The sequence below is a fragment of the Balaenoptera ricei genome, chromosome 15 (assembly GCF_028023285.1).
Source record: "Balaenoptera ricei isolate mBalRic1 chromosome 15, mBalRic1.hap2, whole genome shotgun sequence".
In the NCBI taxonomy this organism is placed as follows: Eukaryota; Metazoa; Chordata; class Mammalia; order Artiodactyla; family Balaenopteridae; genus Balaenoptera; species Balaenoptera ricei.
This window is the reverse complement of record NC_082653.1, coordinates 42,019,934-42,046,533: the sequence shown is the minus strand read 5'-3', so window position 1 is coordinate 42,046,533 and position 26,600 is coordinate 42,019,934. Positions and strand designations below refer to the sequence as shown.

At 35.9% G+C, this 26,600-nt stretch overlaps 2 protein-coding genes across 4 annotated transcripts in view; one reads left to right on the top strand and one right to left on the bottom strand.

Annotated features, from left to right (window-relative positions):
• MACROD2 (mono-ADP ribosylhydrolase 2) overlaps positions 1–26,600 on the bottom strand; it is a 1,976,756-nt gene that overhangs the window by 1,653,622 nt on the left and 296,534 nt on the right. The window lies entirely within an intron of this gene.
• FLRT3 (fibronectin leucine rich transmembrane protein 3) lies at positions 1,905–15,539 on the top strand. 2 transcript variants are annotated; one of them, XM_059896369.1, is made up of 3 exons: positions 1,905–2,110; positions 10,278–11,038; positions 12,054–15,539. In XM_059896369.1, the coding sequence occupies exon 3, from the start codon at positions 12,097–12,099 to the stop codon at positions 14,044–14,046; it is 1,950 nt and encodes a 649-aa protein (XP_059752352.1). In that variant the 5' UTR covers positions 1,905–2,110; positions 10,278–11,038; positions 12,054–12,096; the 3' UTR covers positions 14,047–15,539. The 2 variants fall into 2 exon arrangements, with proteins under 2 accessions (XP_059752352.1, XP_059752353.1); XM_059896370.1 differs by lacking the exon at positions 1,905–2,110 and having other exon boundaries at positions 10,431–10,479; positions 12,260–15,539.

Sequence of the window (26,600 nt, the reverse complement as noted above, 5' to 3'; positions counted from 1 at the left end):
AAAGAAAGCAACAATACATAATTGGCATTCAATAAATTCCTGCTGCCTTTATTTGCCATGTGGTGAAATCAAACCCCAGAGCAGATAATATGAAGTCATGGCAGGCTAGGGAATGGAAACCTCAGAACTCCTAACTCCCGGGCCAATATACCTTCTTTTAGATACTGATAACCAAAATTGTCCATTTATCGTTCTTTTCTGTTTAAGGTCTGCCTGAATGGAGACAAAACTGATTAAATATTGATATAAGCCCATAGGAATTTGGCCAGGCAAAAAGTTCTTTGTAAATATAATCAACTCCCAACTGAAAATAGCTTCTAGAAAGAATTCTTTCATAAAACAATTTAATCCATGTGTTTATTTTGCAGTAACAGGAAGAAAATCCACCCTTTAACTGAGGGATTACCTGTTCGTCCCACCTCCCTTTCCTCCAAAACTCCAGCGGCTGCATCTCAGTTCAACTTTTGCTACCTAACATTTCTAAGAAGTTGGCTTTTCAACAGACATTAGAATTCTAAAACTCCTGTATTTAATGGGTCCACCCTCAGAGGCCAATAAAAGTGCAACCATAGAACAATAGGGGTCAATATACCTCTTATCAAGAGTTCACCTTCTACTGTGCTATCATTCATTCTTGGAGAGGAACTCAGAAGGTCAAACTGCTATCAAAGAAGCATGTAAATAGATAAACTAAATGAAGCTAATGAAGAGACCATAATCAAATACTCCTGGGAAAGACAATTAGCTGGCCTCCTTCAGAAACAAACACTCAGAAACTTCTTAAAAGCACAAAGGAGAATGCTGTGAACCTCTAATAAAACAAATAACATTAGTTTAAGGAAACTGCCCTCCAGGTAAATATAAAAGCAAAATTCTTCCCAATAATATTAAAGAGTGAAACGCACTTAGTGGAAAACTTATGAGCCTAAAGCAACTGTTGACCGAATAGCAGAAACCAGTCTATGAAAATCATAATTGAAAATAAAGTCTATAATTCTGCTAATTAGACACAGACATTATAAATGTCTATGTCTTCCACTGTCCAGTGTTTATTCATATACATAAATTAAAATACAATAATTTAAATACAAGCAAAACTACCCCTGAACAGTTTCTTTCTTCTTAAGATGTTTGTATCTTAACTCATGTTCAGAGCAAAAACGTATCAGAAAGGAAAATATTTAATTTTTCAAAAACTTTTTATTTTAGGGAGGATGCCTTAAATATGAAAAACCTACTATCTACTAGGTTCTAAAGAAGATGGACAAATAGTGGGAGTATATGAAAAATACTTTCACTTCTTAAAACAAATACATATAAAACAATAACTTATTACCTCCAGGAAAAAGAACTGGTTACCTTTCTTTTTTTTAACCTTTTGGCATTCCTGTTCCCTTCCCTTAAATAAATCAGTTACTTATTTGAACCTGCTTTCTGTTCATTTCTCAAATAAATATTCACTGCTGGGGTTACTAGCCTTCACAATTATAACATTATTGTAACTAGTCAAAAATGAAAATAATATGATTTTGCTTAACTTCTTTTTAATACAGATGGCTTAAAAATAAAAAGAACCAGTGTCTTTCTATTGTAATCTTATAAATAGCCTTCTAACGGTCTTGTATTTTTTATAAGCTTGCTACCACTCCCCTGTTGTAGTAAACTTCAGAAAAGGTTGTGATTCCAAAGGGCTGCCTACCAACCGAATGGCATCCTGGCCTTGGCAGGCTGAGCGCCTCATTCTGGCTGCTCTCACTCCCTCTAGCGATGGCAAAGCTCATCTGTCTGATCACCCAGTTACCTCACTGAATGAGAGCTTGGCGAAGTCCTGCCCATCTATGACATCACCCCCTTTTTCAACCACTGCGAGGTGAAGCTTTAACTTCAGACTTGGAGGTGGGCTGTGCAGTAAACTGGAATGCTGTCCCTTGCTGGCTCCTCAGTGGAGGCGTGATCCGAACAGGACCAGCTCAGCCTGCAGCTGCCGTTGGCTTTGTGTGGACTGGACGCCGAGCTGGGCAGAGGGGGAGGGTTATTACTCCAATTCCCGGGCAGTGGAATTACAGCTAGAGCGGCAGAACATATGGGATTGCTTTTTCTCGCCTTCCCGGTAAGTGTTTCCCATGTTTTTCCTTATGATTGTCCCAGAAAGTTTGCTTGGTTTTTCTCTCTAGAAAGAAATGACTTGGTATCATGAGGCATCCAAATACGAACGTTTGCTCTGTCACCAGGACGAGCAATGTATGTGCGTGCAAGCCAGCAAGGAAAAATTGGACTGTTACAGCCAAATGCAAGAAGTTTCTTGAAACCTTTCTTTCATTAAAAAAAACGAATGATAAATGGCTATTTTCTGTCTCGTGTCATTGCTATTTGAAAAGAGCCTTATAGAAAACATTAAGTTGGAAAGTTAAATGTTATATGTTAAGGAATACGAGGCAGATTTTTTCACAGAGAGGAAAGCGAAAGGTCTTGCTAACTTGGTGTGTACTGTATGTGTGGTATGATCACCAATTGCTGCTTTTACAACTGTGAAAGAAAATCAATAATCCCTCAGCCCATGAGTACGCAGTACATGAAAAGCATACATCTTGCTCACAGCTAGCCCAGCTACTCCTGGAGACTTATGTGCCTCTGGAAGGATTAACAGCTACACCTAGATTTTAAAGCTTGCACTGCTATCCTGCCAGAGCTGCTTCAAGCATTTCAGGCTTGCAAATCTCAACTAGTGAATTCAACTCAGAGGAGGGGGAGACTCTCTTACAAACCATATCCCCTCTCCAGAAGAACGCCAAAATCCATTGCTTGGGCAAATGTAGTATGTGACTAGCATAGTAATTGGCAAAGTCTACTCAGAAAAACTAACAAAGCTCAGCCTGGAAGTTAAGCCTGATGTATGCAGGGATTTCAGTGTGGCAGGGGGTAAAAAATGAGTAGAGCCCTCATCAAGTGGGATATGCAGAGTATCCATTCACTTGCAACTTATAATGGGAAAATCTTATATTGAAAGAAATATTTTTATACAACAAAGCTTTCCAAAAGTAGTTAAATGTATCTTCTCAAGAAAATTTTTTTTCAGTGAATTAGATCTGAAACAAAATGGTTGCACAGAGGTAAAAAGTACAACAGGCCTATATTTTCTCAACATCTGGGGGTTTGACTGTTATTTATTTATTGAGAATTTAAAAGATTTTTTAAAAGCCTTGCTATGTGCCAATCATGGAACCAAATTCTCCAATGGTTTTAACAATTAACTATTTTAAATTTTCTTAATAAATCTATCTGCTCTAAAATGCACACATATGTTCCTTCATTATAGCAGGAAACAACATGAATAAAGCCACTAGAAAAGTGCTTCAGCTGTAGCAATGCCTTTCATTTATCCCCGACCACGTAGGAATATCCTGACCAGCATAAACATAAAGAATGAATTTGTCTGTTTTCAGATAGGACCACTTATGCCTGCCCCAAAGTGACAGATGACAGATACCCATCTCTCTTGAAATGAGTAAAGAAAGAAATGAACCTTTTAAAAGTACTACAAAATATTAATATTACCGCTACTACCAATATTAATAATAATATGCCAGGTTTTAATCTATAAGAAGATTAAATCAGAGATATGCCACTTAGTTTGCAGATATATGTGTGTGTATACACAACATATACACACACATACACAAACACATACATATATTAGCCTGAAATAAAAAACAGCGTTACAAAAACATGATTGCATGTATTTAAGTAGGAAAAGCACATCTAATTTCTTTTTTAAATAGAGCACTGCCAAAAATATATCTAGTCCAAGGATCAGAAAAGATATTATTGAATGAATAAACATAATGAATTCATAATATTGTGTATAATACTGTATAATACTATCAGTTATTAATTAGGCTGTATAATACTATCAGTTATTAATTGGGCTTTTCATCCCCCCCTCCCCCATTTTAACTCAATTATGGTTAGGTTCAAAATGCCCAATTAAACACTTCCTAAACATTAACGTTTGTGGAATATATAACTGGGCAGCAAGTAAAGTTTTTACAAAAAGAAGAAAAACAGTAAGAAAATTTGTCATAACTGAATATGGCAGTAAAATAGAAGGTATGTTTCTTTTGCTTTCAAGTGTTAATTAAGGAGCCTCCAATTCCATCAAAACTTTTTCAGAGCTAAATGAAGCGGTGTGAAATAAATTTGGTTGAAATCTTGTGGCTGTCAGACTTTGTTAGCAAGCTATTAATTATCTTTACCCCAGTTTCTTCTCTAGACTATATTGCCCAATCAAATAGAAACTCCAATTACATTCAGCACCTCCTGCCTAGGGACACAAGACCCTAATGAACACTCAGTGTCTCCAGATGAAAAATACAATTATCATCTTTAAACATGCAAGTGCACTGCAGAGAGATTTGTCTCTGCTTTTCTTGGCCACACACACTAGGGCTTCCTCCTCTTTCTGGATTATTTTGAACAATTTTAAATCCTACAAAAATCAGTAGCAGAGAACTTGCCTTGTATTAATGTTATATGAATGTTTCTTTATGCTTTTATTCTTGATATGCCAAATGTTCATACCAATATTAAATTAAATCTGGTCATTAGAAAATAAAAATTGATTTAAAACTGCCATTTCAGTGGATCTTAACTTTTCCCCCTATTTTTAAGGTGGGTGGGCTACATAACAAAGAATGTGTTTAATGCCAAGATCCAAGACTAACGTAAAATTTTTGATTAAACCCCCTTAAATATTCTTTTATTCAACCAGTTTATTTTAATAGTATTATAAATAATTGTTGACGGTCAAATGAAGACCACTATAAATGAAGTCAACGAGGGAAATAAGATTCAGTAAATTTTTCAAAGCCTGTAACTTCTTCCCTCCTTTTCTCCTCAGTCCCCCTTGCCTCCCACCCCCACCTTTTGCCCCAGAGGCCTTTACTGTTCTTCTCAACGGGAGGCTTTGTTGTAATTAAACCAGAGGAAAACTGGCTGGCAGCAGCCAACATCTGACCTAGGGCTTCTGAAAGCAGTGTTCTGGTAGAGTGTACCACCCCCCAGCGGGCAAAAACTCTACAGTAAATCTCTAAGCAATATTAATTCTCCAAAGTGCATTTTTCTCTTCAGAGCATAAAAAGGGCCTTTTCTCGACTCTTTCTAACATTCCACCATTTCAAAAACTTATCACAAGTCAACAAACAAATTTCCATCAAAGAGATGGTTTGTAAATGTCTTCTGGAAAAAGCCTTCTGCCGCTTAAGAACCGAAATAGGAATATACATTTCAGAAAGCATTTTCCAGTTTCAGAATGCAGATCAACATCACTAAATTTGGTAAAACATCACACTAAAAAACAGTCTGAAAGCCATGTTTATGTTGCATAGGAGAGCAGGTTTCAGGACTTTGACTTGTCTGTTGACAAGAAGACCAGAGAAAACAGATTTTAAGTAAAAAAGAACGAAATGTAATCTAAGCAGCAGCTTAAAGTTGCATTTGTTTAACATATGCATAATCTCTTTCCTAGCCCCCAAATCAAGTGTCAGGAATGTATAAAAAGCTCTCTCCAGGTATTCGTCTGCTTAAATGAGAGAAAGGAGAAATTGCTCTCTCTTGATGAGACAATGACAGCTTTTGTTCTTTATTCTTTCACTTTTCATGTGCACAAGTTACCGTGGCAACTTTGAAAAGAAAACCCAGAGACCACATTTGGTTAAACACCATTTTTAAAGTGTGCCACTGGACTGTGGATTGATCAGTCTATGTGTTGATGATTTTCTTCCTCTTCATTTGGTTTAAATCAACAATACTCAACTCTGACATGAAAAAAACAAGGTGTTTTTTATGATTAGGGATGTTATCATCCAGCTCAGTGCTTGGCACACAGTAGACCCAAATATTTGTTCTACTAGAGTATGGAAACTTGAATATTAGAAATTTAAAGCATATCAACCAAATTGTACTCACAACACTGAAAAAGGCATTTCAAGTTTGCAGTGGGAAAATGTTTGCGGTTTAACAAAGATAAGCATAGTTTTAATTGCAATTGCTTAAAAGTCAATGCAAACTTAAAGCTTGTCCCCTGCCCCAAGCTCTCTACTGCTCACCTTTACCAACCTCTAAATTAATATCTTATTCATTCTTATAAGCCATGGTTTTCTAACTCATTTAGTCTGGCTTAATATCATAAAGGAAGCAGCCTTCACTATGATGAAAGATAACATCCCAGTTTGCCTTTTTGTTTTAAGGATGCTCAGTTTAACTTTATAAGCCACAACAAATGAAGCAGAATTAGATTCATTTATCACAAACCTATTGGGGGCAAGAACCAGTAACATAAAAGGAGAAAGTAGAAATACTTTACTTTGGAACTTTCATCCCCTATTTGCATAAATGAAACAAACCTTACAGGCCAGAAAACAGTCTGGATAAAACTACGTAAGAAAAGGCACACTTGCTTCTCTGCCTCTCTCTTTAGACTTCATGACTCTCAAGAGGAGAGTTAGAGGTCCTTCTGCTTGCCTGGCATTAAACAAAAGAATTGGAACTTTCCTGAAATCTGATGATCGTGGAAAATTTAACTACCAGACAGGCTGCTTAGAAAGCATTTTGCTGTCACCATCAACTAACCTGACGTACTCCAGTTTTTCAGTTTAACCATACACGTAGTTTATTTGAAATACCATTTGTCATTACAAAGACTTAGCATTCATAGGTTGATCATTTTTTTGAGCCTTCTAGCAGCAATTTAAACCTTCATGAATAAATTACTTTCCTAATACTCCAAATTATGATTGTATAAATTCCAGTTTACCTAGAAGTATTAACAGACTTGGATAAATTTGAGTAAGCATATATTTTCTTCAATCTCAAGGTTTTACTCAAAATAATAATGCAATTAACTTCGATTAAGAGTTCTACATGCCTTTCTACTTTTAGATTTAATATTTTTAAAAGTTTCCCAGAGAGTTAAGAGACCCTGATGTAAGGCAAAGCATTAAAAAGAAACGAAAATCTCAAAACTCTATACTCGATTTAAGATTTTTTTTAAATGAGCAATGATTTCAAATCAAAGTCAATTTAAATCAAAGGGAGCAAATAAAGGATTTAGGAAGTTAGCACTATCAACATACAATCTTAATCTAAGTGATCAAAACATGAGAAATACCTTGTCATCTCAAACATTCCCACCTCCAAAATACTGTAGTAGCAAAGAAGGAATCATATAAACATGTAGATTGCCTCAAGTTCTTGACTTTATTTAAATACCAGTTTTCTATTCAGATACAACTTCTTCAATTATGTTAGTTTTCTTAAACTATCTCAAAATGATAGCATCTTTATCTATTTACATTCTTTTAAGTGTATCATGGAAATCAACTGGAGGCTTCTTGCAAACGTGATTACATTATAAATGCATTTTTAAAAATCCACAATTTTTATTTATAAAGATAAACTGAATAGGAAAATCCATATTAAAAATCTGATTTACCAGTGAGGCGATTATGTTTTTCTTCTTTTTGCTACAGCTCTACATGATATATACTGAAGCAATGATAACAATTTTAAAAAAATTTTAAGCATTCCTTTAAATAACCAGGGTTCCATTTATGTTTTCCCCCAAGTTACCCCATTAACAATATTTTTCTAAAAGATCGATTCCTTTTTGTTCAGAAGTAATGGCCTCTTTCAAGCCTATGCAGACATAAAGGCTCTGAAGTCGATGTTGTGGAAACCAGGCCACAGTGTCCATGCCAGTGGGGATCATTTTTCTTTTCATCAGTCACATTCAACTACAATGTCTTTATGTGCGTGAATATGTAGAGCCAGTTCAGAAAGAGGGAAGTCTAAGCATGGGGGTAGGATCACTTATTTTAGATGGAGAGACCATTACAGCCTCTAATATGTAAAATAAAACAAAACTCTTTAGCACTATAGTTTTTAAATATAAAAGGTCAGGAGAAGATATAAAATATAAGATATAAAACACAATCAAGCATGCATTGAACTGTTTGAGCTTAAGTAAAGGGAGTAAGAACTTGTGAAGGAAGCTTCATTTTTCAAGGAGTATCCTTCTCTCCAGAGAAACATGCTTTATATTTTTGCCTTTTGTTTTAATGCAATCTGGGGAGAAAAGAATGGCATTTTCCAAGAATTTAATGAGATTTCAGGCTTTCTGTTAATCCCACATTATTACCACTATTGTATTAATGGCAATGTGAGTTTGCATATCAAATAGAGCAGAGGAAGCAGTTTCACAAATGTATAACAGAAAAATAAATTAATCTTCCTTCTTTTCACACCAATTTAGAATATTTTTTCTTTCTCTGGGTTAACAATGTGAAAATCAATACATATTCTTGGAGCTTGAATTGGTGAAATACTTACAGCTCAGCTACAAGGTTTAGCTCTGGTTATCATTATGATCATCACCTTGCACATACTCTAGGCTGACCAACAATTTTTAAATTCCCATTCGTCAGATTAATCTTTTCAACTTTAGAGTATGTCCTGGTGTATGAGAAATGGCCAGCTATTGGCAACATTTTAAGCAGTTTCTCACCTGTGATTTTTATAATGGTTTTGATTAGTTTTTAATGCAGTTTAACAAAAGTAACTGTTTTTTAAATTGCTTTAAATTTTTTCTTAAATTTACCAAATTACTTTATATGTTGAATAATTTTCAAGCTTAGAAAACATTTACAGAAGATACTTTTTAAAGTAACATTGTAATTATAATTTCACAGCTTGCTTTTCCATTTTCACATACCAAGAAAGCAACAGTTTTCAAGAAAATACTCCACTGAAATTCAACAATAATGAGCAAAACCCTAAAGGCATCACTGTAAAACCTCACATTAAACAATAAATCACTTAAACTTTCCTTTATGGGCACTTTGCAATATTCACTAGAGACTACTTTATCCTTCTGCTAACTGCTATTTTTACTTCAAGTTGCCTAAATAATAAATCAAATGTATCTGTAATTTTTTTTCAGTTTCCTTCTGTTAATGCAGTCTATTAGTGTTGATATCTGGTGACAAACTAAAAGAAACCGAACTTTCAAAGAGAACCAGAAACACAAATTTTGGCCTTATTTAACAGTCACTTTCAGTACTGTTTGAATTCTAGAACAGATGCTATCCTTGTTGGATGCTAGGTAATTACCGGGGGAGAAGCAAATTGCTTCTACTTTCAGGGTCAAATATTTCCATGATACCTTAATGAACCCTAATTGTATAGAAAGCCCCTGAGTGGGTAACCTTGTGTAACAGATATTGATCCTACCCACCTCCCCTGTCCACCCCCAAAAATCGTCATGCATATTAGATAATGAACAAAGCAGTCATCATTAAAATCATGAGTCTCTTTGGTAAAGCCTTAAGCCCTTTCAGAAGTGAAAAAAGACAGTCATTGGAAATTGGCATGTTCCTGTTTGAACCTAGAGGGAAATGCCTTGTCAGCTTTTGATATGCTTTCCTAATGGTCATTACAAGGAGACATTGAAATAGCGTCCTTTCTGTCCCAAATACAGTTTCTCAAGTTCAGTTTGCTAAAAATTGTATTCTCCTGAAAAAAATACTATGACTTGAACTTCTACGCTGCTTTTTGGTCAACAATACCTGAGTAACTAGAGTTTCAAGATCATCAACTAGCCCTTAAAAACACCTCTAAGGAGGAAGGTCATAGTGTCCACGTTCTGCAATTGGGAAAATTGAGGCCTGCAAGAAGAATTAAACAGGGCACTGAGCAAATCAAAAGAAACGCTTCTAAAGCAAACCCTTTTCAACTCTTTAAATTGTAGATTGTATGACTTTGTAAAACTATGTTCAGAAATGTCTAAAACGTTACCATGGCATTTCTGTCAAAAATCCTTATGTCTTTGTTCACCTCTTTGACGTGTACTTGTTTTCTTCTTTTTAAACATTTTATCATTTTATATCTAAGATTTAAAAGTGAACTTTTAAAGATTGGCCTGACCTGAATTCAAAATCCATGAAAGGGGCTTACTGCCTCTTGAATGAAGCTTTGCTTCTGATTTGTTGAACAATCAGTTAACAGTTGAAATTATCTATTTGGTGACAATCTCAACTTTGGCTTCCACTTTATTTATATAAACGGGAAGTAAAAGACAAAGAGGTCATCTTATCCCTTTGCAACAACTACTATGACGAAAGATGTGTTGCTTAAAGAAAGAAGTGAAGTTAAATTTCTAGGAAATTTCTCTAGTGTGTTAACGTTCATTGTTAATAGTTCATTAAAACATTTTACTTTTACAGGAGATGCTCAGACCCAGTGTATTTCAAGGAACAGAAACATAAAGGAAACCTAGTATGCTTCCCTTTTTTTCCCATGAAGAATATTTGAATTAAGTTTTTTTACCTCTTGAAAGAATACCTGTTCTTTCATAACCTGTGACTGCACCAGCTATTCTGAGAAAGCAGCAAGAAGCAAAAGCTGAAAATAGCTATTTCACAGCAGGTAATCACACCTCAGGATGTAGCTACTGTACAAAGTTTATACTTGGATAATACTGGATGGGAATAAAGGTGGGGGGTAACTGCCTGAAAAACCTATTACTATACAGGTCTTAGCATCATGAATGGCTTTCTTCATGAGGATCTGAAGTTACTATCTCTGACCACACTGCACAGAAGAGCCAATAAGAATTTCAAAGAGAGCAGTTTCCACTAAGGGAATTAAGCTACACAAAAGGAACCTTCACACAGAAACTCTATAAGAAAGAAAAAAAAAAAAAAAACATAGGAAACCATGTGTTCTACATAGTAACAGGAAACTGAATTGTTTCTGGTCCCCACTTTAATAAGCTTGCCCACCATACTGAACCACAGCTGGAATGTTCATTGACAACAGCAAGCCTGATCTGGAGGTGTGTGCGGCATAGGATTACTTGAATAAACAGTGAAGAATATTTCCAAGGACTAAACAAGAGCTTATAAGTCCCAGCCCCTCACCAGGAAAATAATATATGCGCATTGGATTTTCACTCACGCAAAATTTACCCACATCGTTCAATAAGGTAGGAAAAATATTAAAGTCTTTTATTTTCATGCCTGAAATTATAAAGGCTAATTAATACCTAAAGGTGCTGAAGAAATTTTATTACACAATAGATCAGTACAAATCTATAATTCTCCAGCCATGGAGAATGTTGAATAATATTTTAGATTAGAACTTGAAGAAAGATAAATGCATTGTGAAAACATGTTATGAGATAGAATGTAATGAAAAATGTTCATAAAGCCATTAAACCATGTAGTACAAAACATACAATAAAATGGGAGAAAAAGAAAGAGCTAGTTTAACATGAAATGGAATTTTCCACTTAGATTAGCTAGATGTATTAGCTGTATGTCTTTCCTTCCCTAAAGTAAATGAAAAAGATTCCTTCTGATTTTCTTGCTAGAAATACCTATCTCACATGTTTAATATTAATAATCAAAGAAAAATAACATCAATAATCAAAGCAAACACTTGGCTTTACTGGGACTCAGGATCTCAAGAGATGTGTAACTATTCCTGAATAGTAAGAGAATAGATTTTTTTTTACTACACATTTCTACACTTGTACAGTCTACCTAATAGAAAGCAGATATAAAATTTTCATTCTTAAGAACAGTAACATTATTATCTTTAAATATAACAAATCATATTCATATGTGTCAATTCATTATGAATATTAAGAAAAAATTAGACATCTGACTAGCTTGGTCAATGACTGGCTATGAAACTGATATAAAGTATTATGTAAACGCTTTAGAATATTCAATAAAACTAATTATATTTAACATTTCAAAGTCAGATAGATTTGGGACATAATACTTCTTAATACCAGAAACATTTAAGGTAAAAAGATTATGTGATTGTGTTCATTGTTAGCTAGCAATAAAACCTAAGCATGCAAAAAAAAAAAAATTAACTAATAAAAGTGATTATAGATGTTGCAGTTTCCACATCTATTTTGAATACCATTTTAAATATGCTGGCCTGATGGTTTTCTGTCTTTTTTTTTTGTTTAACTCACTCCATTTTAGGGCTCTGAAACTACCTTGTGTAAAGACCTCAACACTGCTGACCATGATCAGCCCAGCCTGGAGCATCTTCCTCATCGGGGCTAAAATTGGGCTGTTCCTCCAGGTGGCACCACTGTCAGTTATGGCTAAATCCTGTCCATCTGTGTGCCGCTGTGATGCCGGTTTCATTTACTGTAATGATCGTTTTCTGACATCCATTCCAACAGGAATACCAGAGGATGCTACAACTCTCTACCTTCAGAACAACCAAATAAATAATGCTGGGATTCCTTCAGATTTGAAAAACTTGCTGAAAGTAGAAAGAATATACTTATATCACAACAGTTTAGATGAATTTCCTACCAACCTACCAAAGTATGTGAAAGAGTTACATCTGCAAGAAAATAATATAAGGACTATCACTTATGATTCACTTTCAAAAATCCCCTATCTGGAAGAATTACATTTAGATGATAACTCCGTCTCAGCTGTTAGCATTGAAGAGGGGGCATTCCGAGACAGTAACTATCTCCGGCTGCTTTTCCTGTCCCGTAATCATCTTAGCACAATCCCCTGGGGTTTGCCCAGGACTATAGAAGAACTCCGCTTGGATGATAATCGTATATCCACCATCTCATCACCATCTCTTCAAGGTCTCACTAGCCTAAAACGCCTGGTTTTGGATGGAAACCTGCTGAACAACCACGGTTTAGGTGATAAAGTTTTCTTCAACCTAGTCAACTTAACAGAACTGTCACTGGTACGGAATTCCCTGACTGCTGCACCAGTAAACCTTCCAGGCACAAACCTGAGGAAGCTTTATCTTCAAGATAACCATATCAATCGGGTGCCCCCAAATGCTTTTTCTTATCTAAGGCAGCTGTATCGACTTGATATGTCCAATAACAACCTAAGTAATTTACCTCAGGGTATCTTTGATGATTTGGACAACATAACCCAATTGATTCTTCGCAACAATCCGTGGTATTGTGGGTGCAAGATGAAATGGGTGCGTGACTGGTTACAATCACTACCTGTGAAGGTCAATGTGCGTGGGCTCATGTGCCAAGCCCCTGAAAAGGTTCGGGGAATGGCTATCAAGGACCTCAATGTGGAACTGTTTGATTGTAAGGACAGCGCACTTGTAAGCACCATTCAGATAACCACTGCAACACCCAACACAGTGCATCCTGCTCAAGGACAGTGGCCAGCTCCAGTGACCAAACAACCAGACATGAAGAACCCCAAACTCACTAAGGATCAGCGAACCACGGGGAATCCAGCAAGAAAAACAATTGTCATTACTGTGAAAGCTGTCACCTCCGACACAATTCGTATCTCTTGGAAACTTGTCCTACCTATGACTGCTTTAAGACTCAGCTGGCTCAAACTGGGTCACAGCCCAGCGTTTGGATCTATAACGGAAACAATTGTAACAGGAGAACGCAGTGAATACTTGGTCACAGCCCTGGAGCCTGATTCGCCCTATCGAGTCTGCATGGTTCCCATGGAAACCAGTAACCTCTACCTATTTGATGAAACTCCTGTTTGTATTGAGACTGAAACCGCACCCCTTCGAATGTACAACCCTACGACCACCCTTAATCGAGAGCAAGAGAAAGAACCTTACAAAAACCCCAATTTACCATTGGCTGCCATCATTGGTGGGGCTGTGGCCCTGGTGACCATCGCCCTTCTCGCTTTAGTGTGCTGGTATGTTCATAGGAATGGATCACTCTTCTCAAGGAACTGTGCATACAGCAAAGGGAAGAGAAGAAAGGATGACTATGCGGAAGCTGGCACCAAGAAGGACAACTCCATCCTGGAAATCAGGGAGACTTCTTTTCAGATGTTACCGATAAGCAATGAACCCATCTCAAAGGAGGAATTTGTAATACACACCATATTTCCTCCTAACGGAATGAATCTGTACAAAAACAATCACAGTGAAAGTAGTAGTAACCGAAGCTACAGAGACAGTGGTATTCCAGACTCAGATCACTCACACTCATGATGCTGGAGGACTCACAGCATACTGTGTTTCGGTTTTTTTAAACCTAAAGGAGGTGATGGTAGGAACCCTGTTCTACTGTAAAACACTGGAAAAAGAGACTGAGAAAAGCAATGTACTGTACATTTGCCATATAATTTATATTTAAGAACTTTTTATTAAAAGTTTCAAATTTCAGGTTACTGCTGCGATTGATGTAGTGGAGAAGCCTGAACACAATTCTATATTTTAGTACTTTTTAGTAATTTGTACTGTATTTTCCTTGCAAATATTGAAGTTATAAATCATTTACTTTGTGTTCTACTGAGTAAGATGACTTGTTGACTGTGAAAGTGAATTTTCTTGCTGTGTTGAACAATCAGAACTGCGTTCACATGAGATCCTTGTAGTATAAGCACAGGCCATTTTTCACTTTGGTATTAATAAAATGTAAAAAAAAAAAACCGGCTGAATGAGAAAAATTAAATTTCAAAAGGTAGTTATGAAATAATGTTCCAATTATTAAATTTGTATTCCAGTGGTATTCAATAATCAAAATATGTGAAGTAATGGGCAATATCAGACTTGCTGCATAACTCCATTTTTACCCTAAGCAAATTAGATATCCTTAAGAAAGTAAACATATCTTCTGAACTGAATCCATCAGCTGGCATAAAAGGAGTGTGAAGTCTGCTGTTGTTAATGCCATTGTTAACAAAGCTTTGAGAATAAAGGACTTCACAAAAACAATAATGTAAGCGTGCTTCCAGTTTAGGGGGAAATCTGTACTTAGGAAAACATGAAAACTTAGACTCGCATAGCGTAATGAACACAAATCTCAGAATTGCATTCTGGTTTTGCCTATACCATCCTGATTTTTGAAAAGTCAACTCTAAAGACACAATTGTTCATGTTTATGATGTTTTTATCATAAAGGATGTCAAAAAAAACCTTACGCACATTAAAAAGGTAGCATAACCAGAAGCAATTCCCCTCAGCAATGAAGAGAAAGTAGTACTTTAAATGAGAATTTAAAAGAAAAATAAATACTAGAAATTAAACTTAGATCTGGTTTATGTGAAACATTTTAACACTGTACATAAACGTTCAATTTACGTTCACAATGATCAAGAATACTGCCCATTACTGTCACAGTTTTCGAGATATGACATAATTAACTTGTAATGTAACATTTCTTTCCAGCTTCCTACTGAATTGTGAGCTATTACTTGTTTAAAAACCTCATCACTTTTCTGTTGCCATGATTTTTTTTCTTCCCAACAAAAAACCAAAGTGCATTGTACGCCCTTTGGCCAGTCTTGTATGTGCCTTGATCCAACGCTACATGTATTCAGCTTTTAAAACTCGACAAATTTTTCATACTTCCTTAAATATGAAAAATTGTGGTCTTATTGCTGAATAAAACAAAAAAAAGGACAAAATAATCGTGCTTGCTTTTTCGGGATTATGTTACTATCACTAAAGTAGCAAACTGCCCAACACATTAGTCCTAAGTACCCCCGTGTATTTTTCTAGGCATAAAAATAAATGTTGGCTACAAATAAAAAAATAGCAGTATCTTGAGCTCGTGTATCATTTTACTTACAGGGTTCAGTGTTTCATGAATAAACAAATATCCTAACAGTCTTTTGGAATACTCTTACAGAAAACTTCAGAAGCGGTTTTGTGACCTTTCAGTCTTTGTACACTGCTGCCGTTGTCCTGGCTGATACCTTAAGGTGGTTTTTGAAAAATTAATGTTTTTTAAAATAGCTTTTTGGTAGTATGAGTTGGCATCAGAGGATCTGATATCTCAGATTTACCACTTACTAGGTATGTGAAAACAAACCATTTACTCTCCTTAGCTTAGTTTCCTTATCTATACAATGGGGCTATTAATACCACCCACCTCACAGGGTTGCTGTGAGGATTAAATGAGACAATGTGCTTGGAAACTGTACAATGTTCAACAAAATACAAGTTACTACTATTATGGTCAAGCAAAGTGAGCCATGTGTTCCCAGTGGTTTGTTACATATCGCTGCTTCTACTACTCTGCTAACAAATATCTCCAACTGCCTATGAAACCTCATTTATTCATTTGCCATCTTCAAATGTTTCTCAACACTTTCTCTTTTGACTTCCTGTTAAGGATATTTGTTTTCTAGGGATAACTTAGTAAAGAAAATGTGATTAACATTGAATACAGGGAACATTTTCTGAAGGAAGTTTGATTTTGCTTCCAGAGGTTTTGAGTAGTTTAGCTACAAGCTCTGCCAGAAGTCAGGGAAATGGCTGGATGGTTCCATAAAGTCCCTATAAACCTGTGAGTTTATAAAAAGTCAAAAGCCAAGACTATTTTCCAGTTAGTATACCTTTCATGAGCACAGAAAATTTTATGTGTTCTAATACATGCATTTTAATTATTTTACCTGGGATAAATCAGAAATATGTTTTACACTAGCAAATAGAGAAAGCACTGAGAGGGTAAAAGTTTATTCTTTTACCTAGGCTTGCTATGAAATCCAAATACTTTGTTGAAATATATATATACTTTCAATAAATGACAAAACACAAATCTCCACCTTAAAGGACACTAAATTAATTATAGATACATATACATCTATCCCAAGCTAAATGTTCACAATTTTTACTGATCAGGTACTAACAAAGAAAAATGTAGGAAAAAAAAAATTCAATCCTGAATATGCAGCTTATACATTTAACAAGAATACAATGGGGAAGCTACAAAAAAAAATTGAGGGAAAAATCACTCCCCTGCTGAATGTTTGACAAAAATCAAAAATTGTTTTTGGATGCAGGCACTTGTAACTGCATTAAATCACTGCACTTACACTCTCGTTCCCTATTAAAAACAACACTGTGTCCTTTCAGTGAGGCCTATTTATTAAAAGTATTCCCCCGTACCAAAGGAACTAGTAAAAAACTCTGCTTTACTAACCACATTTTCTGAGTAAAGCACATTTTATAGGTACCTGCCAACATGACAGTTTTCATGAGGAATCCAAAGAGACCCACGTGCTTTAAAGCACCTGAAGTGTGGGTGTTAAAAAGGAACCAATCCACCACTGAATTCACTTTAAGATTAGCTCATCTGCCCCTGAAAACAGTAGTGGCATTTACAATTCTAATTCCTTTCTCCTACTTAGCATGATTAGCAAATCTTAATTTAGCATAGTGTTGGAATTAAAACTACTGTACTTTATGCTTTTGGACTATTGATTAAATTAGCAAAAAAAAATAACTCATGGTATCAATCACTTTCTTAAGAACTTCAAAGTTCTTTACAAAAAAATCTCAACAGCCAATGACCTTTACTGAGTGGCTTCTATATTATAAAACAGTAGGAGCTTTGCCTTCAAGAAGTGTGCTGTCTAGAGGTTGTAAGGCATTAAACAAATAATCTAGTGAAAGTTATACTGTGACTGCAGTATAGACAAAATAATTACATCTATCTGGATGGATCAAGGAAGACCTCATGAAGGAGGTAAAACTAGGGCTGGTATTGAAAGATAGGAAGGTATTTAAGGAGAAAGCAAGAAAAATAGATACTGGCCATGGAGAGAAAATGGTGAACAAAGTCATGGAGGTTGGAAAACAGTCGCAGTGCTCCTCCATGCTGGCTTTGGTCAGAATCACTTGGGGAGGCTCTTTCTTAATTTAACCAGGCCGCAAAACAGACCTACTAAATTTAAATCTCCCAGGTTAAGTTTGAGTATTTATATACTTTTAATTCCAAAGGTGTTTCTGCTGAGGTTGAGTACCACTGATTTAGGAGGTGTTTGTGGAAAGGCCAACAGTCTAGCTGAAACACAGGGTCCATGAAGGAGATAAAGCTGGACACATTTTTTTTATGTCAGGCTTTGTTATATTGTGTTAAGTGTGTTAAATTCCAAGCTGAGAAGTCTTCATGATATTCTTTGGCAATGGTTGTTAAGCAGGTGCATAAATAATCAATACTTTAGGGACATTTTGTAGAAATAAAGAATATTGCATGAAGGATAAAGAAGGAGAAACTGGGTGTAAGAAGACAAGTTAGACGTCTATGCAGTATTCCAGGCAAGAGGAAATAAGAGCCTGAACAGTGAAATAGGGTTTTTAAAAAAGGTGTAATTCAAAAGATACAGGAAAGGTAGAATTTCTAGGAATTGGAAACTGAAGAAAGAATAAAAACTGAAGCTAATTCTCAGCCTGAGTAAGTAAAATGTTGGTGAGGCAATTAATAATGATGGAAAATACTGGAAAAGCAAATGTCAGAGTATTTTGTACATAATGAGTTTGAATAGGTGACCATATGCACAGTACAGGTTTACACTGGCTGATTATTTTAGTAGTTCTGTCTTTGCCTTCCATAGTGACCCAATTTAGATGATAAATTATAATCACCGTAGGTTTAAAGTACTTTTATGTTACCCCTCTGGAAATGTCTACCAGGAAGTTGGAAATGAGGGTGTGGGGACAGATCTTCGGCATCAAGGAAGGGAATCCATATCTAACAGCTTATTATTAAATTTGAGAGGATGGATGAGATCACCAACAGAATGCGAGCAGAGAAAGAGAGAAAAGAGACAAAGGAACACCTACGCTTTGTAGGGACAGAAGAGGGAAGAGGAATACAAAAACAAACAAACAAAAAAACCGGAGTCACAAAGGGGAAAGATCATTTTGAGAAGAAAATATAATGAAATCAAGGAACTAGAAACATTTTTAAAAGGAGGATGTCAAAAAGGTAGTCAGGAATATAGACTTGGAAGAGGAAACTGAATATGAAAAAAGAGGAGACCATCAGGGATTTTGAAGCAGTGTCAGCAGAGTAAGGAGGCAAAAAGCCTGTGTGATGTTGGCAGGATAATGAGAGATAAAGAAAACAGAAACAATGATTAAGTCTACTCTTTAAGTAAGAAGTTTGGAGGTGAAGGGATCTTGCTTGGTCGGTCATGTTGAGGATCAAGAGAAATAAAAAAGAAGTGAACGCCAGGAAGGATATTTACTGACCTCAGGAATGAGACAGAGTTAGGAATCTACAATGAGGACAGGGAGCATATTTAACAGAAGTGAAGAAAATTGAGATGCCCAAGAGGTGTGGTCCAAGTCATGGCTGTGACTCTAAGATGACTGAAGTTAAAGGCTGTGACTGAGAAGCTGCAGCTTTGGAAGAGTCACCAGCGAGGAGGACACAATCACTCCGAGAGATGGAAAGGATTGGTATGCAGGTAAGGCTTACAAGACAAGCCCTAAGGAAGATGGGGAAATGTCCCAGAGATGAAGAAGAGGGAGAAGATGATGGAATTAGACAATGTCGATGTAAAACAAGAATTTCAAAAGAAAGGACTTTGAATAGTGGTGAAAAACCAAAGTCAAGAAGAGGTCTTTCAGGGGAAGGGAAAATTTTTTTGAAACTCCCTACCTCTATTCCACACCCCTCCCCTTCCCTACTTGCATCAAATAGTGACAGTAAGAGATGCAACAGGTAACAGGGAAGGTGTCATCCTCAGGGAACAGACGTCAATTAATTCAAGGTGGTGGAAAGAATGCTAAGAGAAATGTGAGTAGCATGGGAAGCTGGAACCCAAAAGTAAAAGATTGAAATGGGCTCAGTGGAAGCAGTTAGGATATGGGCCAGAGAGGAGGTCAAAACCTCAGATGGAAAGAGACACAAAGAAGAAAAGGAGAGCAGAGGAGGGCATTGCACCTAGGATTCTAGCAGACGATCACAGTTTAAAAGGATGTTGGTCATGAGAGGTCAGTGGAAACCTCTGTTCAAAATAGTATAGACATTCTGAACGGATTAAAGAAGAAGAACTAGAATAACCAAATTAACATTTCTCTATTCTTTGAACATCAAAACATATTTAAATCTAACTTTATCTCAAAGTATTTCTGAAGAAGTATTTCTACCCACCCGTGCAAATTTTTACCAGGCTTTCCCACAAGTATCATAGAATTCCAGGGTAAGCAAATCACATTCTAGACCCCTCCCACTTCCTACCCACCATCTCATTTTTATACTATATGGGTGAAATGAGATTCGAAATAAATTTTAGGGCTATCTTGAAAGTTTTTTTTTTCTTTTTTAAGAGGCTTCAAAAGGAAGTATGCAGCCACAGGGGTGTGGAAGTTGGGGATAATGGAGTTTTACAGACTGATTGTGTACACACACAAAAGCAGTGCTCCTTTTTCAATGCCAGCTGGTTGGGGGGGTGGGGAGGGAAGTCTAGGAAATTACTACCCAAAGTAATTACCCTTTTGAATGTACATCATGGCTCTGATAATTGTGGCAATACAAAGCTGAGGCTAGTTTATATCAATGTTCCATTAAAAAGCATGGATTCACTGCTGGAATTCCACATTTTAATTTCCTAGATGTGAAGACCAATGCTAATAATAATAAAACAGTAAAGACAAGGTGAAACAAAAGTCTAACAAACCTATCTTTTAAAAATATGTTCCACAAACATTAGCAATGTCTCACACACACAGTGGGCTTAACAAATGTCTGGTGATCACACCACTGCTGCAGACACTGCCATTTGTTGAGGACTTGGTCAAGCACAAGGCTGTTTTATATATTTTAATCTTGTTTAATTCATATAGTAACTTTACAGGTAGGAATTATTATTTGTATTTTTCAGATGAGCATATTAATACTTTGAAAGTTTATGGAGTTAGATATTTTATTCATTCAACATTAACAATGATTTATTGTGCTTGGGTCTGAGTATATAGCACTGAACCATAAAGACATGGAGATTTAAGTTGGAGGAGGCAGACATTCAGATATTAAACAAAAACCAAATGAACATAAAGTGGAAAATCATGACAGATGCCATGTAAGAGAAAAACATGGTGCATGAGTGAGTATAACATGAAAACCTATTTAGATTGGGTGGTAAGAGAAACCTAAGACCTAAGGGATAGTCAGCCATGTGAAGAATGAGGTAGAGTGTTCTGAGAAGTTTAGTGAACTTAGGGATTGAAAAAAATGTCAGGGGGCTCAAGCTCAGTGAGCAAGACAGAGGTGAGTTCAGCGAAGCAGGCCTGGATCAGTTCCTACAGGGTCTGGTAGGCCAAGGCCAAGGTAAAAAGTCTGGACTTCATCCTAGTATAAGAGAAGGCCACTGGAGGATTGTTAACAGGGGTTTGGGGAGAAGGAGGAAGAGAAGAATGATGTGTGGGGATCAGACTATCAGATTTCAATTGTAATAAAGTCACTAGCCACTGTGTGGAGAATGAGTAACATGGTACAGGATGGTGGCAGTAAGAGGAGAGAGAGGAAAGATGCCAGGTATATTCTAGAGCTATAACAGAATCTTTCTTAAAGTTATATAGTTAGCAAGTGGTACAACAAGGATTCTGTCTTCTCCTGAAGCTTGAGCTCTTATACACTGTCTTTAAATAGTGAGCAAAAATATTTCTTCAATAACTTTAAAAAGGAGTTTCAAGTCCATAAAAAAAATTATTTCATTTTACTGGTATAACAACTAGAAGACATTTTTAGGATTAAATCTCAAAACGTTTCAATGGCGCAAATGTGAATTTTTCTCCCAAGGCTTACAGACCTCTGCCCCATGATGCTGAATGATGACGTTTGGTGGTCACTAGTTAATGGCTGGAAACTATCCTGAGAATAACACTTGTCTTTCTTGCAGCTTTCAATAAATTTAAACTTGGAGTTGGCAGACAAATCTTTATGTTTGAGTCACTACAACACCTTCTCATGATCCCTTTGTGTCTCCTAAAACCCAGAATGGAAGTTCCAGATCACTGAAGTTTTTCACCAGGCTTGGTGCTGAATTTGAGACATATAACCCATGAGTACTACTACATAGTCTACAAAGGTAAAGAAAAGCCAAGATCATTTAATGGTTTTCAAATAATTATTTAATTATTAAAAAAAATAATCTTTGAACTATCAAAATGCCTTATTCAGAGTATACTTACCAGACTTGTATAAATAGAGACAGGTATTAGAGATCTACATTTAATTCCATAATTTTAGCCAATATGTCATAGAATCTTAGAGCTAGCTAGAAAAGCTTTCATAAATTTTAGAGATGTGTACTAACAATTAAATAGAAAAACCAATCCCTTCATTGTTTTGAAACAACAAAAAATTTGAAAAAAAAGTTTGTAGTTGAACTATAACCTATTTATAGTTTTTAAAAAGTTCATAATGGAAAAACATGTCTATGAATCAAAATATGCTTCTAACTACTGAGGAATGCATGGCTCATAGCATTCAACATATAGGAGGTAATGCTATCTTTTTTGTTGTTATTATTATCTAATATACTAAATATTTTACTTATGTGTAATTATCCATATCCTCCATTAAAATGTAAACTCCATGAAGGCAAGGAATTTTTTTTCTCCTACTGCTTCACTGCTAAATTACCCCAACCTATAGAACAATGCCTGGCACCTAACAGACACTCAAAAATATAGTTGTTCGATGAAGGAAGAAAAGAATGAACAAGCTTCAAAGGGTTGTATCACTATCATCTGACATGATCTTTATAAAAGCTCTTTGCAAACTGTAACCCATTCTACAAACATAGAATATTATCACCAACTTCATGATAACTACATTTACTAAGTATTCCACAGCCATTATCTCCTTTGCTTCCCAATTCACAAAAGAAATTGAAGTTCAAACAGATTCTGCAACTCACCCAATATCACACAGTATAAATTGGCAGAATTAGAACTCTAAAAAACAATTTAATTCCAAATGTAGCCACAAGGATCTTTACTCCACATCTCCTGTCTTTTCTACATGTTGCTCTCTTCATTGGGACATGCTGACTCCAATGTGTAAAACCAAGTATACTAGAACACTCTATGTACAGGGCTTCCCTGGTGGCACCTACCAATTCAGGGGACACGGGTTCAAGCCCTGGTCCAGGAAGATCCCACATGCCACAGAGCAACTAAGCCCGTGCACCACAGCTACTGAGCCTGTGCTCTAGAGCCCACGAGCCACAACTACTGAAGCCCACGCGCCTAGAGCCCATGCTCCACAACAAGAGAAGCCACCACAATGAGAGGCCCACATGCTGCAACAAAGAGTAGCCCCTGCTAGCCACAACTAGAGAAGGCCTGCGCGCAGCAACGAAGACCCAACGGAGCCAAAAATAAATATAAATAAAATAAATAAATTTATTAAAATTCTATGTAAAACTGATATTTGAGATGATGATAAAGAACACTGTCTTTGAATTAGACAAATCTGGGTTTGCATCCAGTTTCTACCACTTACTTGGGGTATGGCCTTGGGAGTTTAGCCAACCTTTCTAAGCCTCAGTTTCACCTTCTGTAAAATAGGATAAAAATAGTGCCTTTCTAGTTGTAAGGAATAAATTATATATTTCAAATTGAGCATTCAACTTATACCTGGCTCTCAGCAAATAACCAGTAAATTTTATTTTCACCTTTGATGATGAAGAAACATTTGCCTAGTATCTAATATTAGAACTGATATTTGAACAGAGGGTGAGAAAAAGTGGAAAGTGTGGAAGCAAGATCAACAGACTTTCTCTGCAATTTCTATTTTCCCTCTAAACCTGTACTGATTTTATAGAAGCTAATGCTAACAAAGGCATACTTTTTCTCCCCATCACAGGACTGGGCTCATTATATTACTCTGCAACCCTTGGTAAAAGTTCAAGAATGTCTATTTAGATCTTCTGCCCATTTTTTGATTGGGTTGTTTGATTTCTTGATATGAGCTGTTTGTATATTTCGGCCTGCTAAAAAGTGGAAGGAGTAACAAATTTTCAAAAGATTGTTATCTTAAGCTGTTAAAATGATAGAAGTCATCTTGGTTATTCCAAAATCCCAATAAAAATTTTTGTTTATAAGAACAAATAGATGGTTACTTGTTAAATCAAAGTCACAGAGTTACTAATGTGTATCAGTGTATGAGCACCAGGGACAGTGTTTTGGATGAATTAGCCCCTGCTGGTGGAAATCATTTTCATTGGGAAAGAGAGGGTGTAAACAGCCAGGTACATGGCTCAGGCATCTAGAGTCTTCTGTTGAAGTGCAACAGCAAATTGCATAACCAAGACTACTCCCTTCTAGTTGTGACTCCAAATTAGCATGCCCTTGCTCTTTAAAAAAAAAAAAAAAAAAAAGGCCTATTCTCTGGTTTTATAAACACGTTTAAACAAGACATTCTTATTTCCTAGTTTATCAGGTGCTGATCTTTTTCAGGTACAGGAATTTAGTCAACATCCTTCTTTACAAAATTCCTCTTTGAATGTTAATTAATATTAAAGGGTTAGGTCTAAGAGTGAAAACTGGATTTCAATATTTGTTACAGTGCAATAGTATTACCCAGAAGAAGTGTGCTAGTTCACAAGCACATTAAACTTTCTCAGCTCCCCAGACAAATTTCACAAGTTCTTCTCCAATTCTCCCCGCTTTCCTTAGAAGCCCTAGACAGAGAGATGGCAGTAGTAGCCATTAAAACCAGTTGACACTTCACTTTCATTTTGGGACAAATAAGAGGGAAAAAGAGAAGCAGCTCAAATTAAATCTTTAATAAATAAGTAAAAGTAAATTTATAAGTCATTTCAAAGTAGAGGAAAATATTTACTTGTGACAAAATGCACACATGTGAAATATTTAATGCTCAAATGAAGGAAATTAAGTGTAACTTCTTACCAATGTTCACAAATACATAAGTATCCACCAACTATATTATCCTTTAACAATAAACACATAGGGTTAAGAATCTCTTAAAAGTATGTTAATCCTGTGCTCTACTTTCAGCTATTCTATAGCAGATGACAGAGTAACCAATTTATTCTTTAAAAATCTTTCTGGAACAAGGAATTCTATAATATATCACAGATTTTCTTCTAAAATTCTATGTTGACCCTGAAGTGTATTAATGTTGATATTAAGTGTAGGCATTACTTAATGTAGACACTAAAGTGTTATACAGTTACATTCCAGAAAGCTCCCAGTAACTACTATTATTTGTACAAAATACTGAAGAGAGACAAGATATCAGCATATTCAAACCTGTCATTCTTACATACAGGGGAGTAGTTAAAAGCATAGAGTTTTGGAGTTGAGCCAACCCAGCTTCAAACCACACTGGTTCTACTACTTACTAGCAGGGTAACTCTGGGCAAATTACTTAATCTCTCTAAACTTCCCTTTCTTAACCCTACTTTATAGGATTGGTAAGTGACATTAAATGTATATTAAGTGCTTAGTATACTAGTGCCTGACACATTAGTAAGTATTTGGTGGCTACAGGCAATATATTCCAGGGGTTAAATGTGAAAATTCTGAAATCCAACTTTTTAGGTTCAAAGCCAAGGTTTCCCACTTGTTCCTTATTTGGCACTGGGCAAATTATTTCACCTCTCTATGCTAACAATTAGTAAATACATGAAAAAGATTAGAAGAGTGTCTTGCACATGGGAATGATAATTTTAAATTTATCAATTATGATGATTTAAAAATTACTTCAATGAAATCTCATGGAAGCTGTAATTTAAAGAGCATATCAGAGCAATTTTCTCTTCTGATATTTTAGTTGATCAGCCTTAGAAATAAATGAATGCTATTAACTCAATCCAGACCCATAAATCTTTCCTGTATACCAATATGCAAATATATATTGATCAAGCTCCTTGAGTTCAGACTCCCTAGTTTTAGGTTTCTCAGACTTGTCTGATGATACAAATTACCCAGAGATTGTGACTAGCAGGTCTGGGGGTGGAGCCTTGGAGTCTGTAAGTATAATCAGCTTCCCAGGCGAGTCCTACACCAAGCAGGCTTGGAAACCCTGAATTAGTTGAAGCTATGCCCAACCACAGAATTTGAGAAGAATATCTAGCAGTCACACCCAATGAACAGAATTATTGTTTTACAAGTATTATGTAATGGAGATGGTAACATTAAAATGATTATTTTTCAACAAATATTTGGTTGAATATCAGTACTAAATATTTATTAGCATATATTTATTGAGCACATATTACAGTACAATTCATAAAACAGTATATGAAGGTTAGTTGGAAAACAAACTACTTCTTAAAAATTAACATCATTTGGGAGGTGAGAGTGACAGACGGAAAGGAAGGCATCCTTGGCAAAATACACATTATTACATGTTATCATTTGTCTGAGGAGTTCAGAAAATATCGGGACAAGGGGTCCTTTTGGTCAAGAGGTCTGGTTCTTCAAGAGTCTGTTATAGTTACTTAGGACACTGCTGCCATTGCTAATCGGCTAAAAATGCTAATAACTGAAGAACATTCAAATAACAAATTCACTGCAAAAATAATCTAAAGGGTATAACCATTTTTCCTTGACCCTTCTGAACATTAGTCTTTAGAAACATAGTTTTTCTTTCATGAGTAAAATTATCACAAACTTGGATCTGAATTTTTTTTTAGAAAATGATAAAAGGAAATAAGCTTCCATTCTTCCAAGCCCCCAACAAGCCCATCCCACGCATATACCATGTACGTGCTCAAACAAACTATGAACAACTTCTACAATTGAGGGATCTGGAATCTACATCCTGTTAGAAA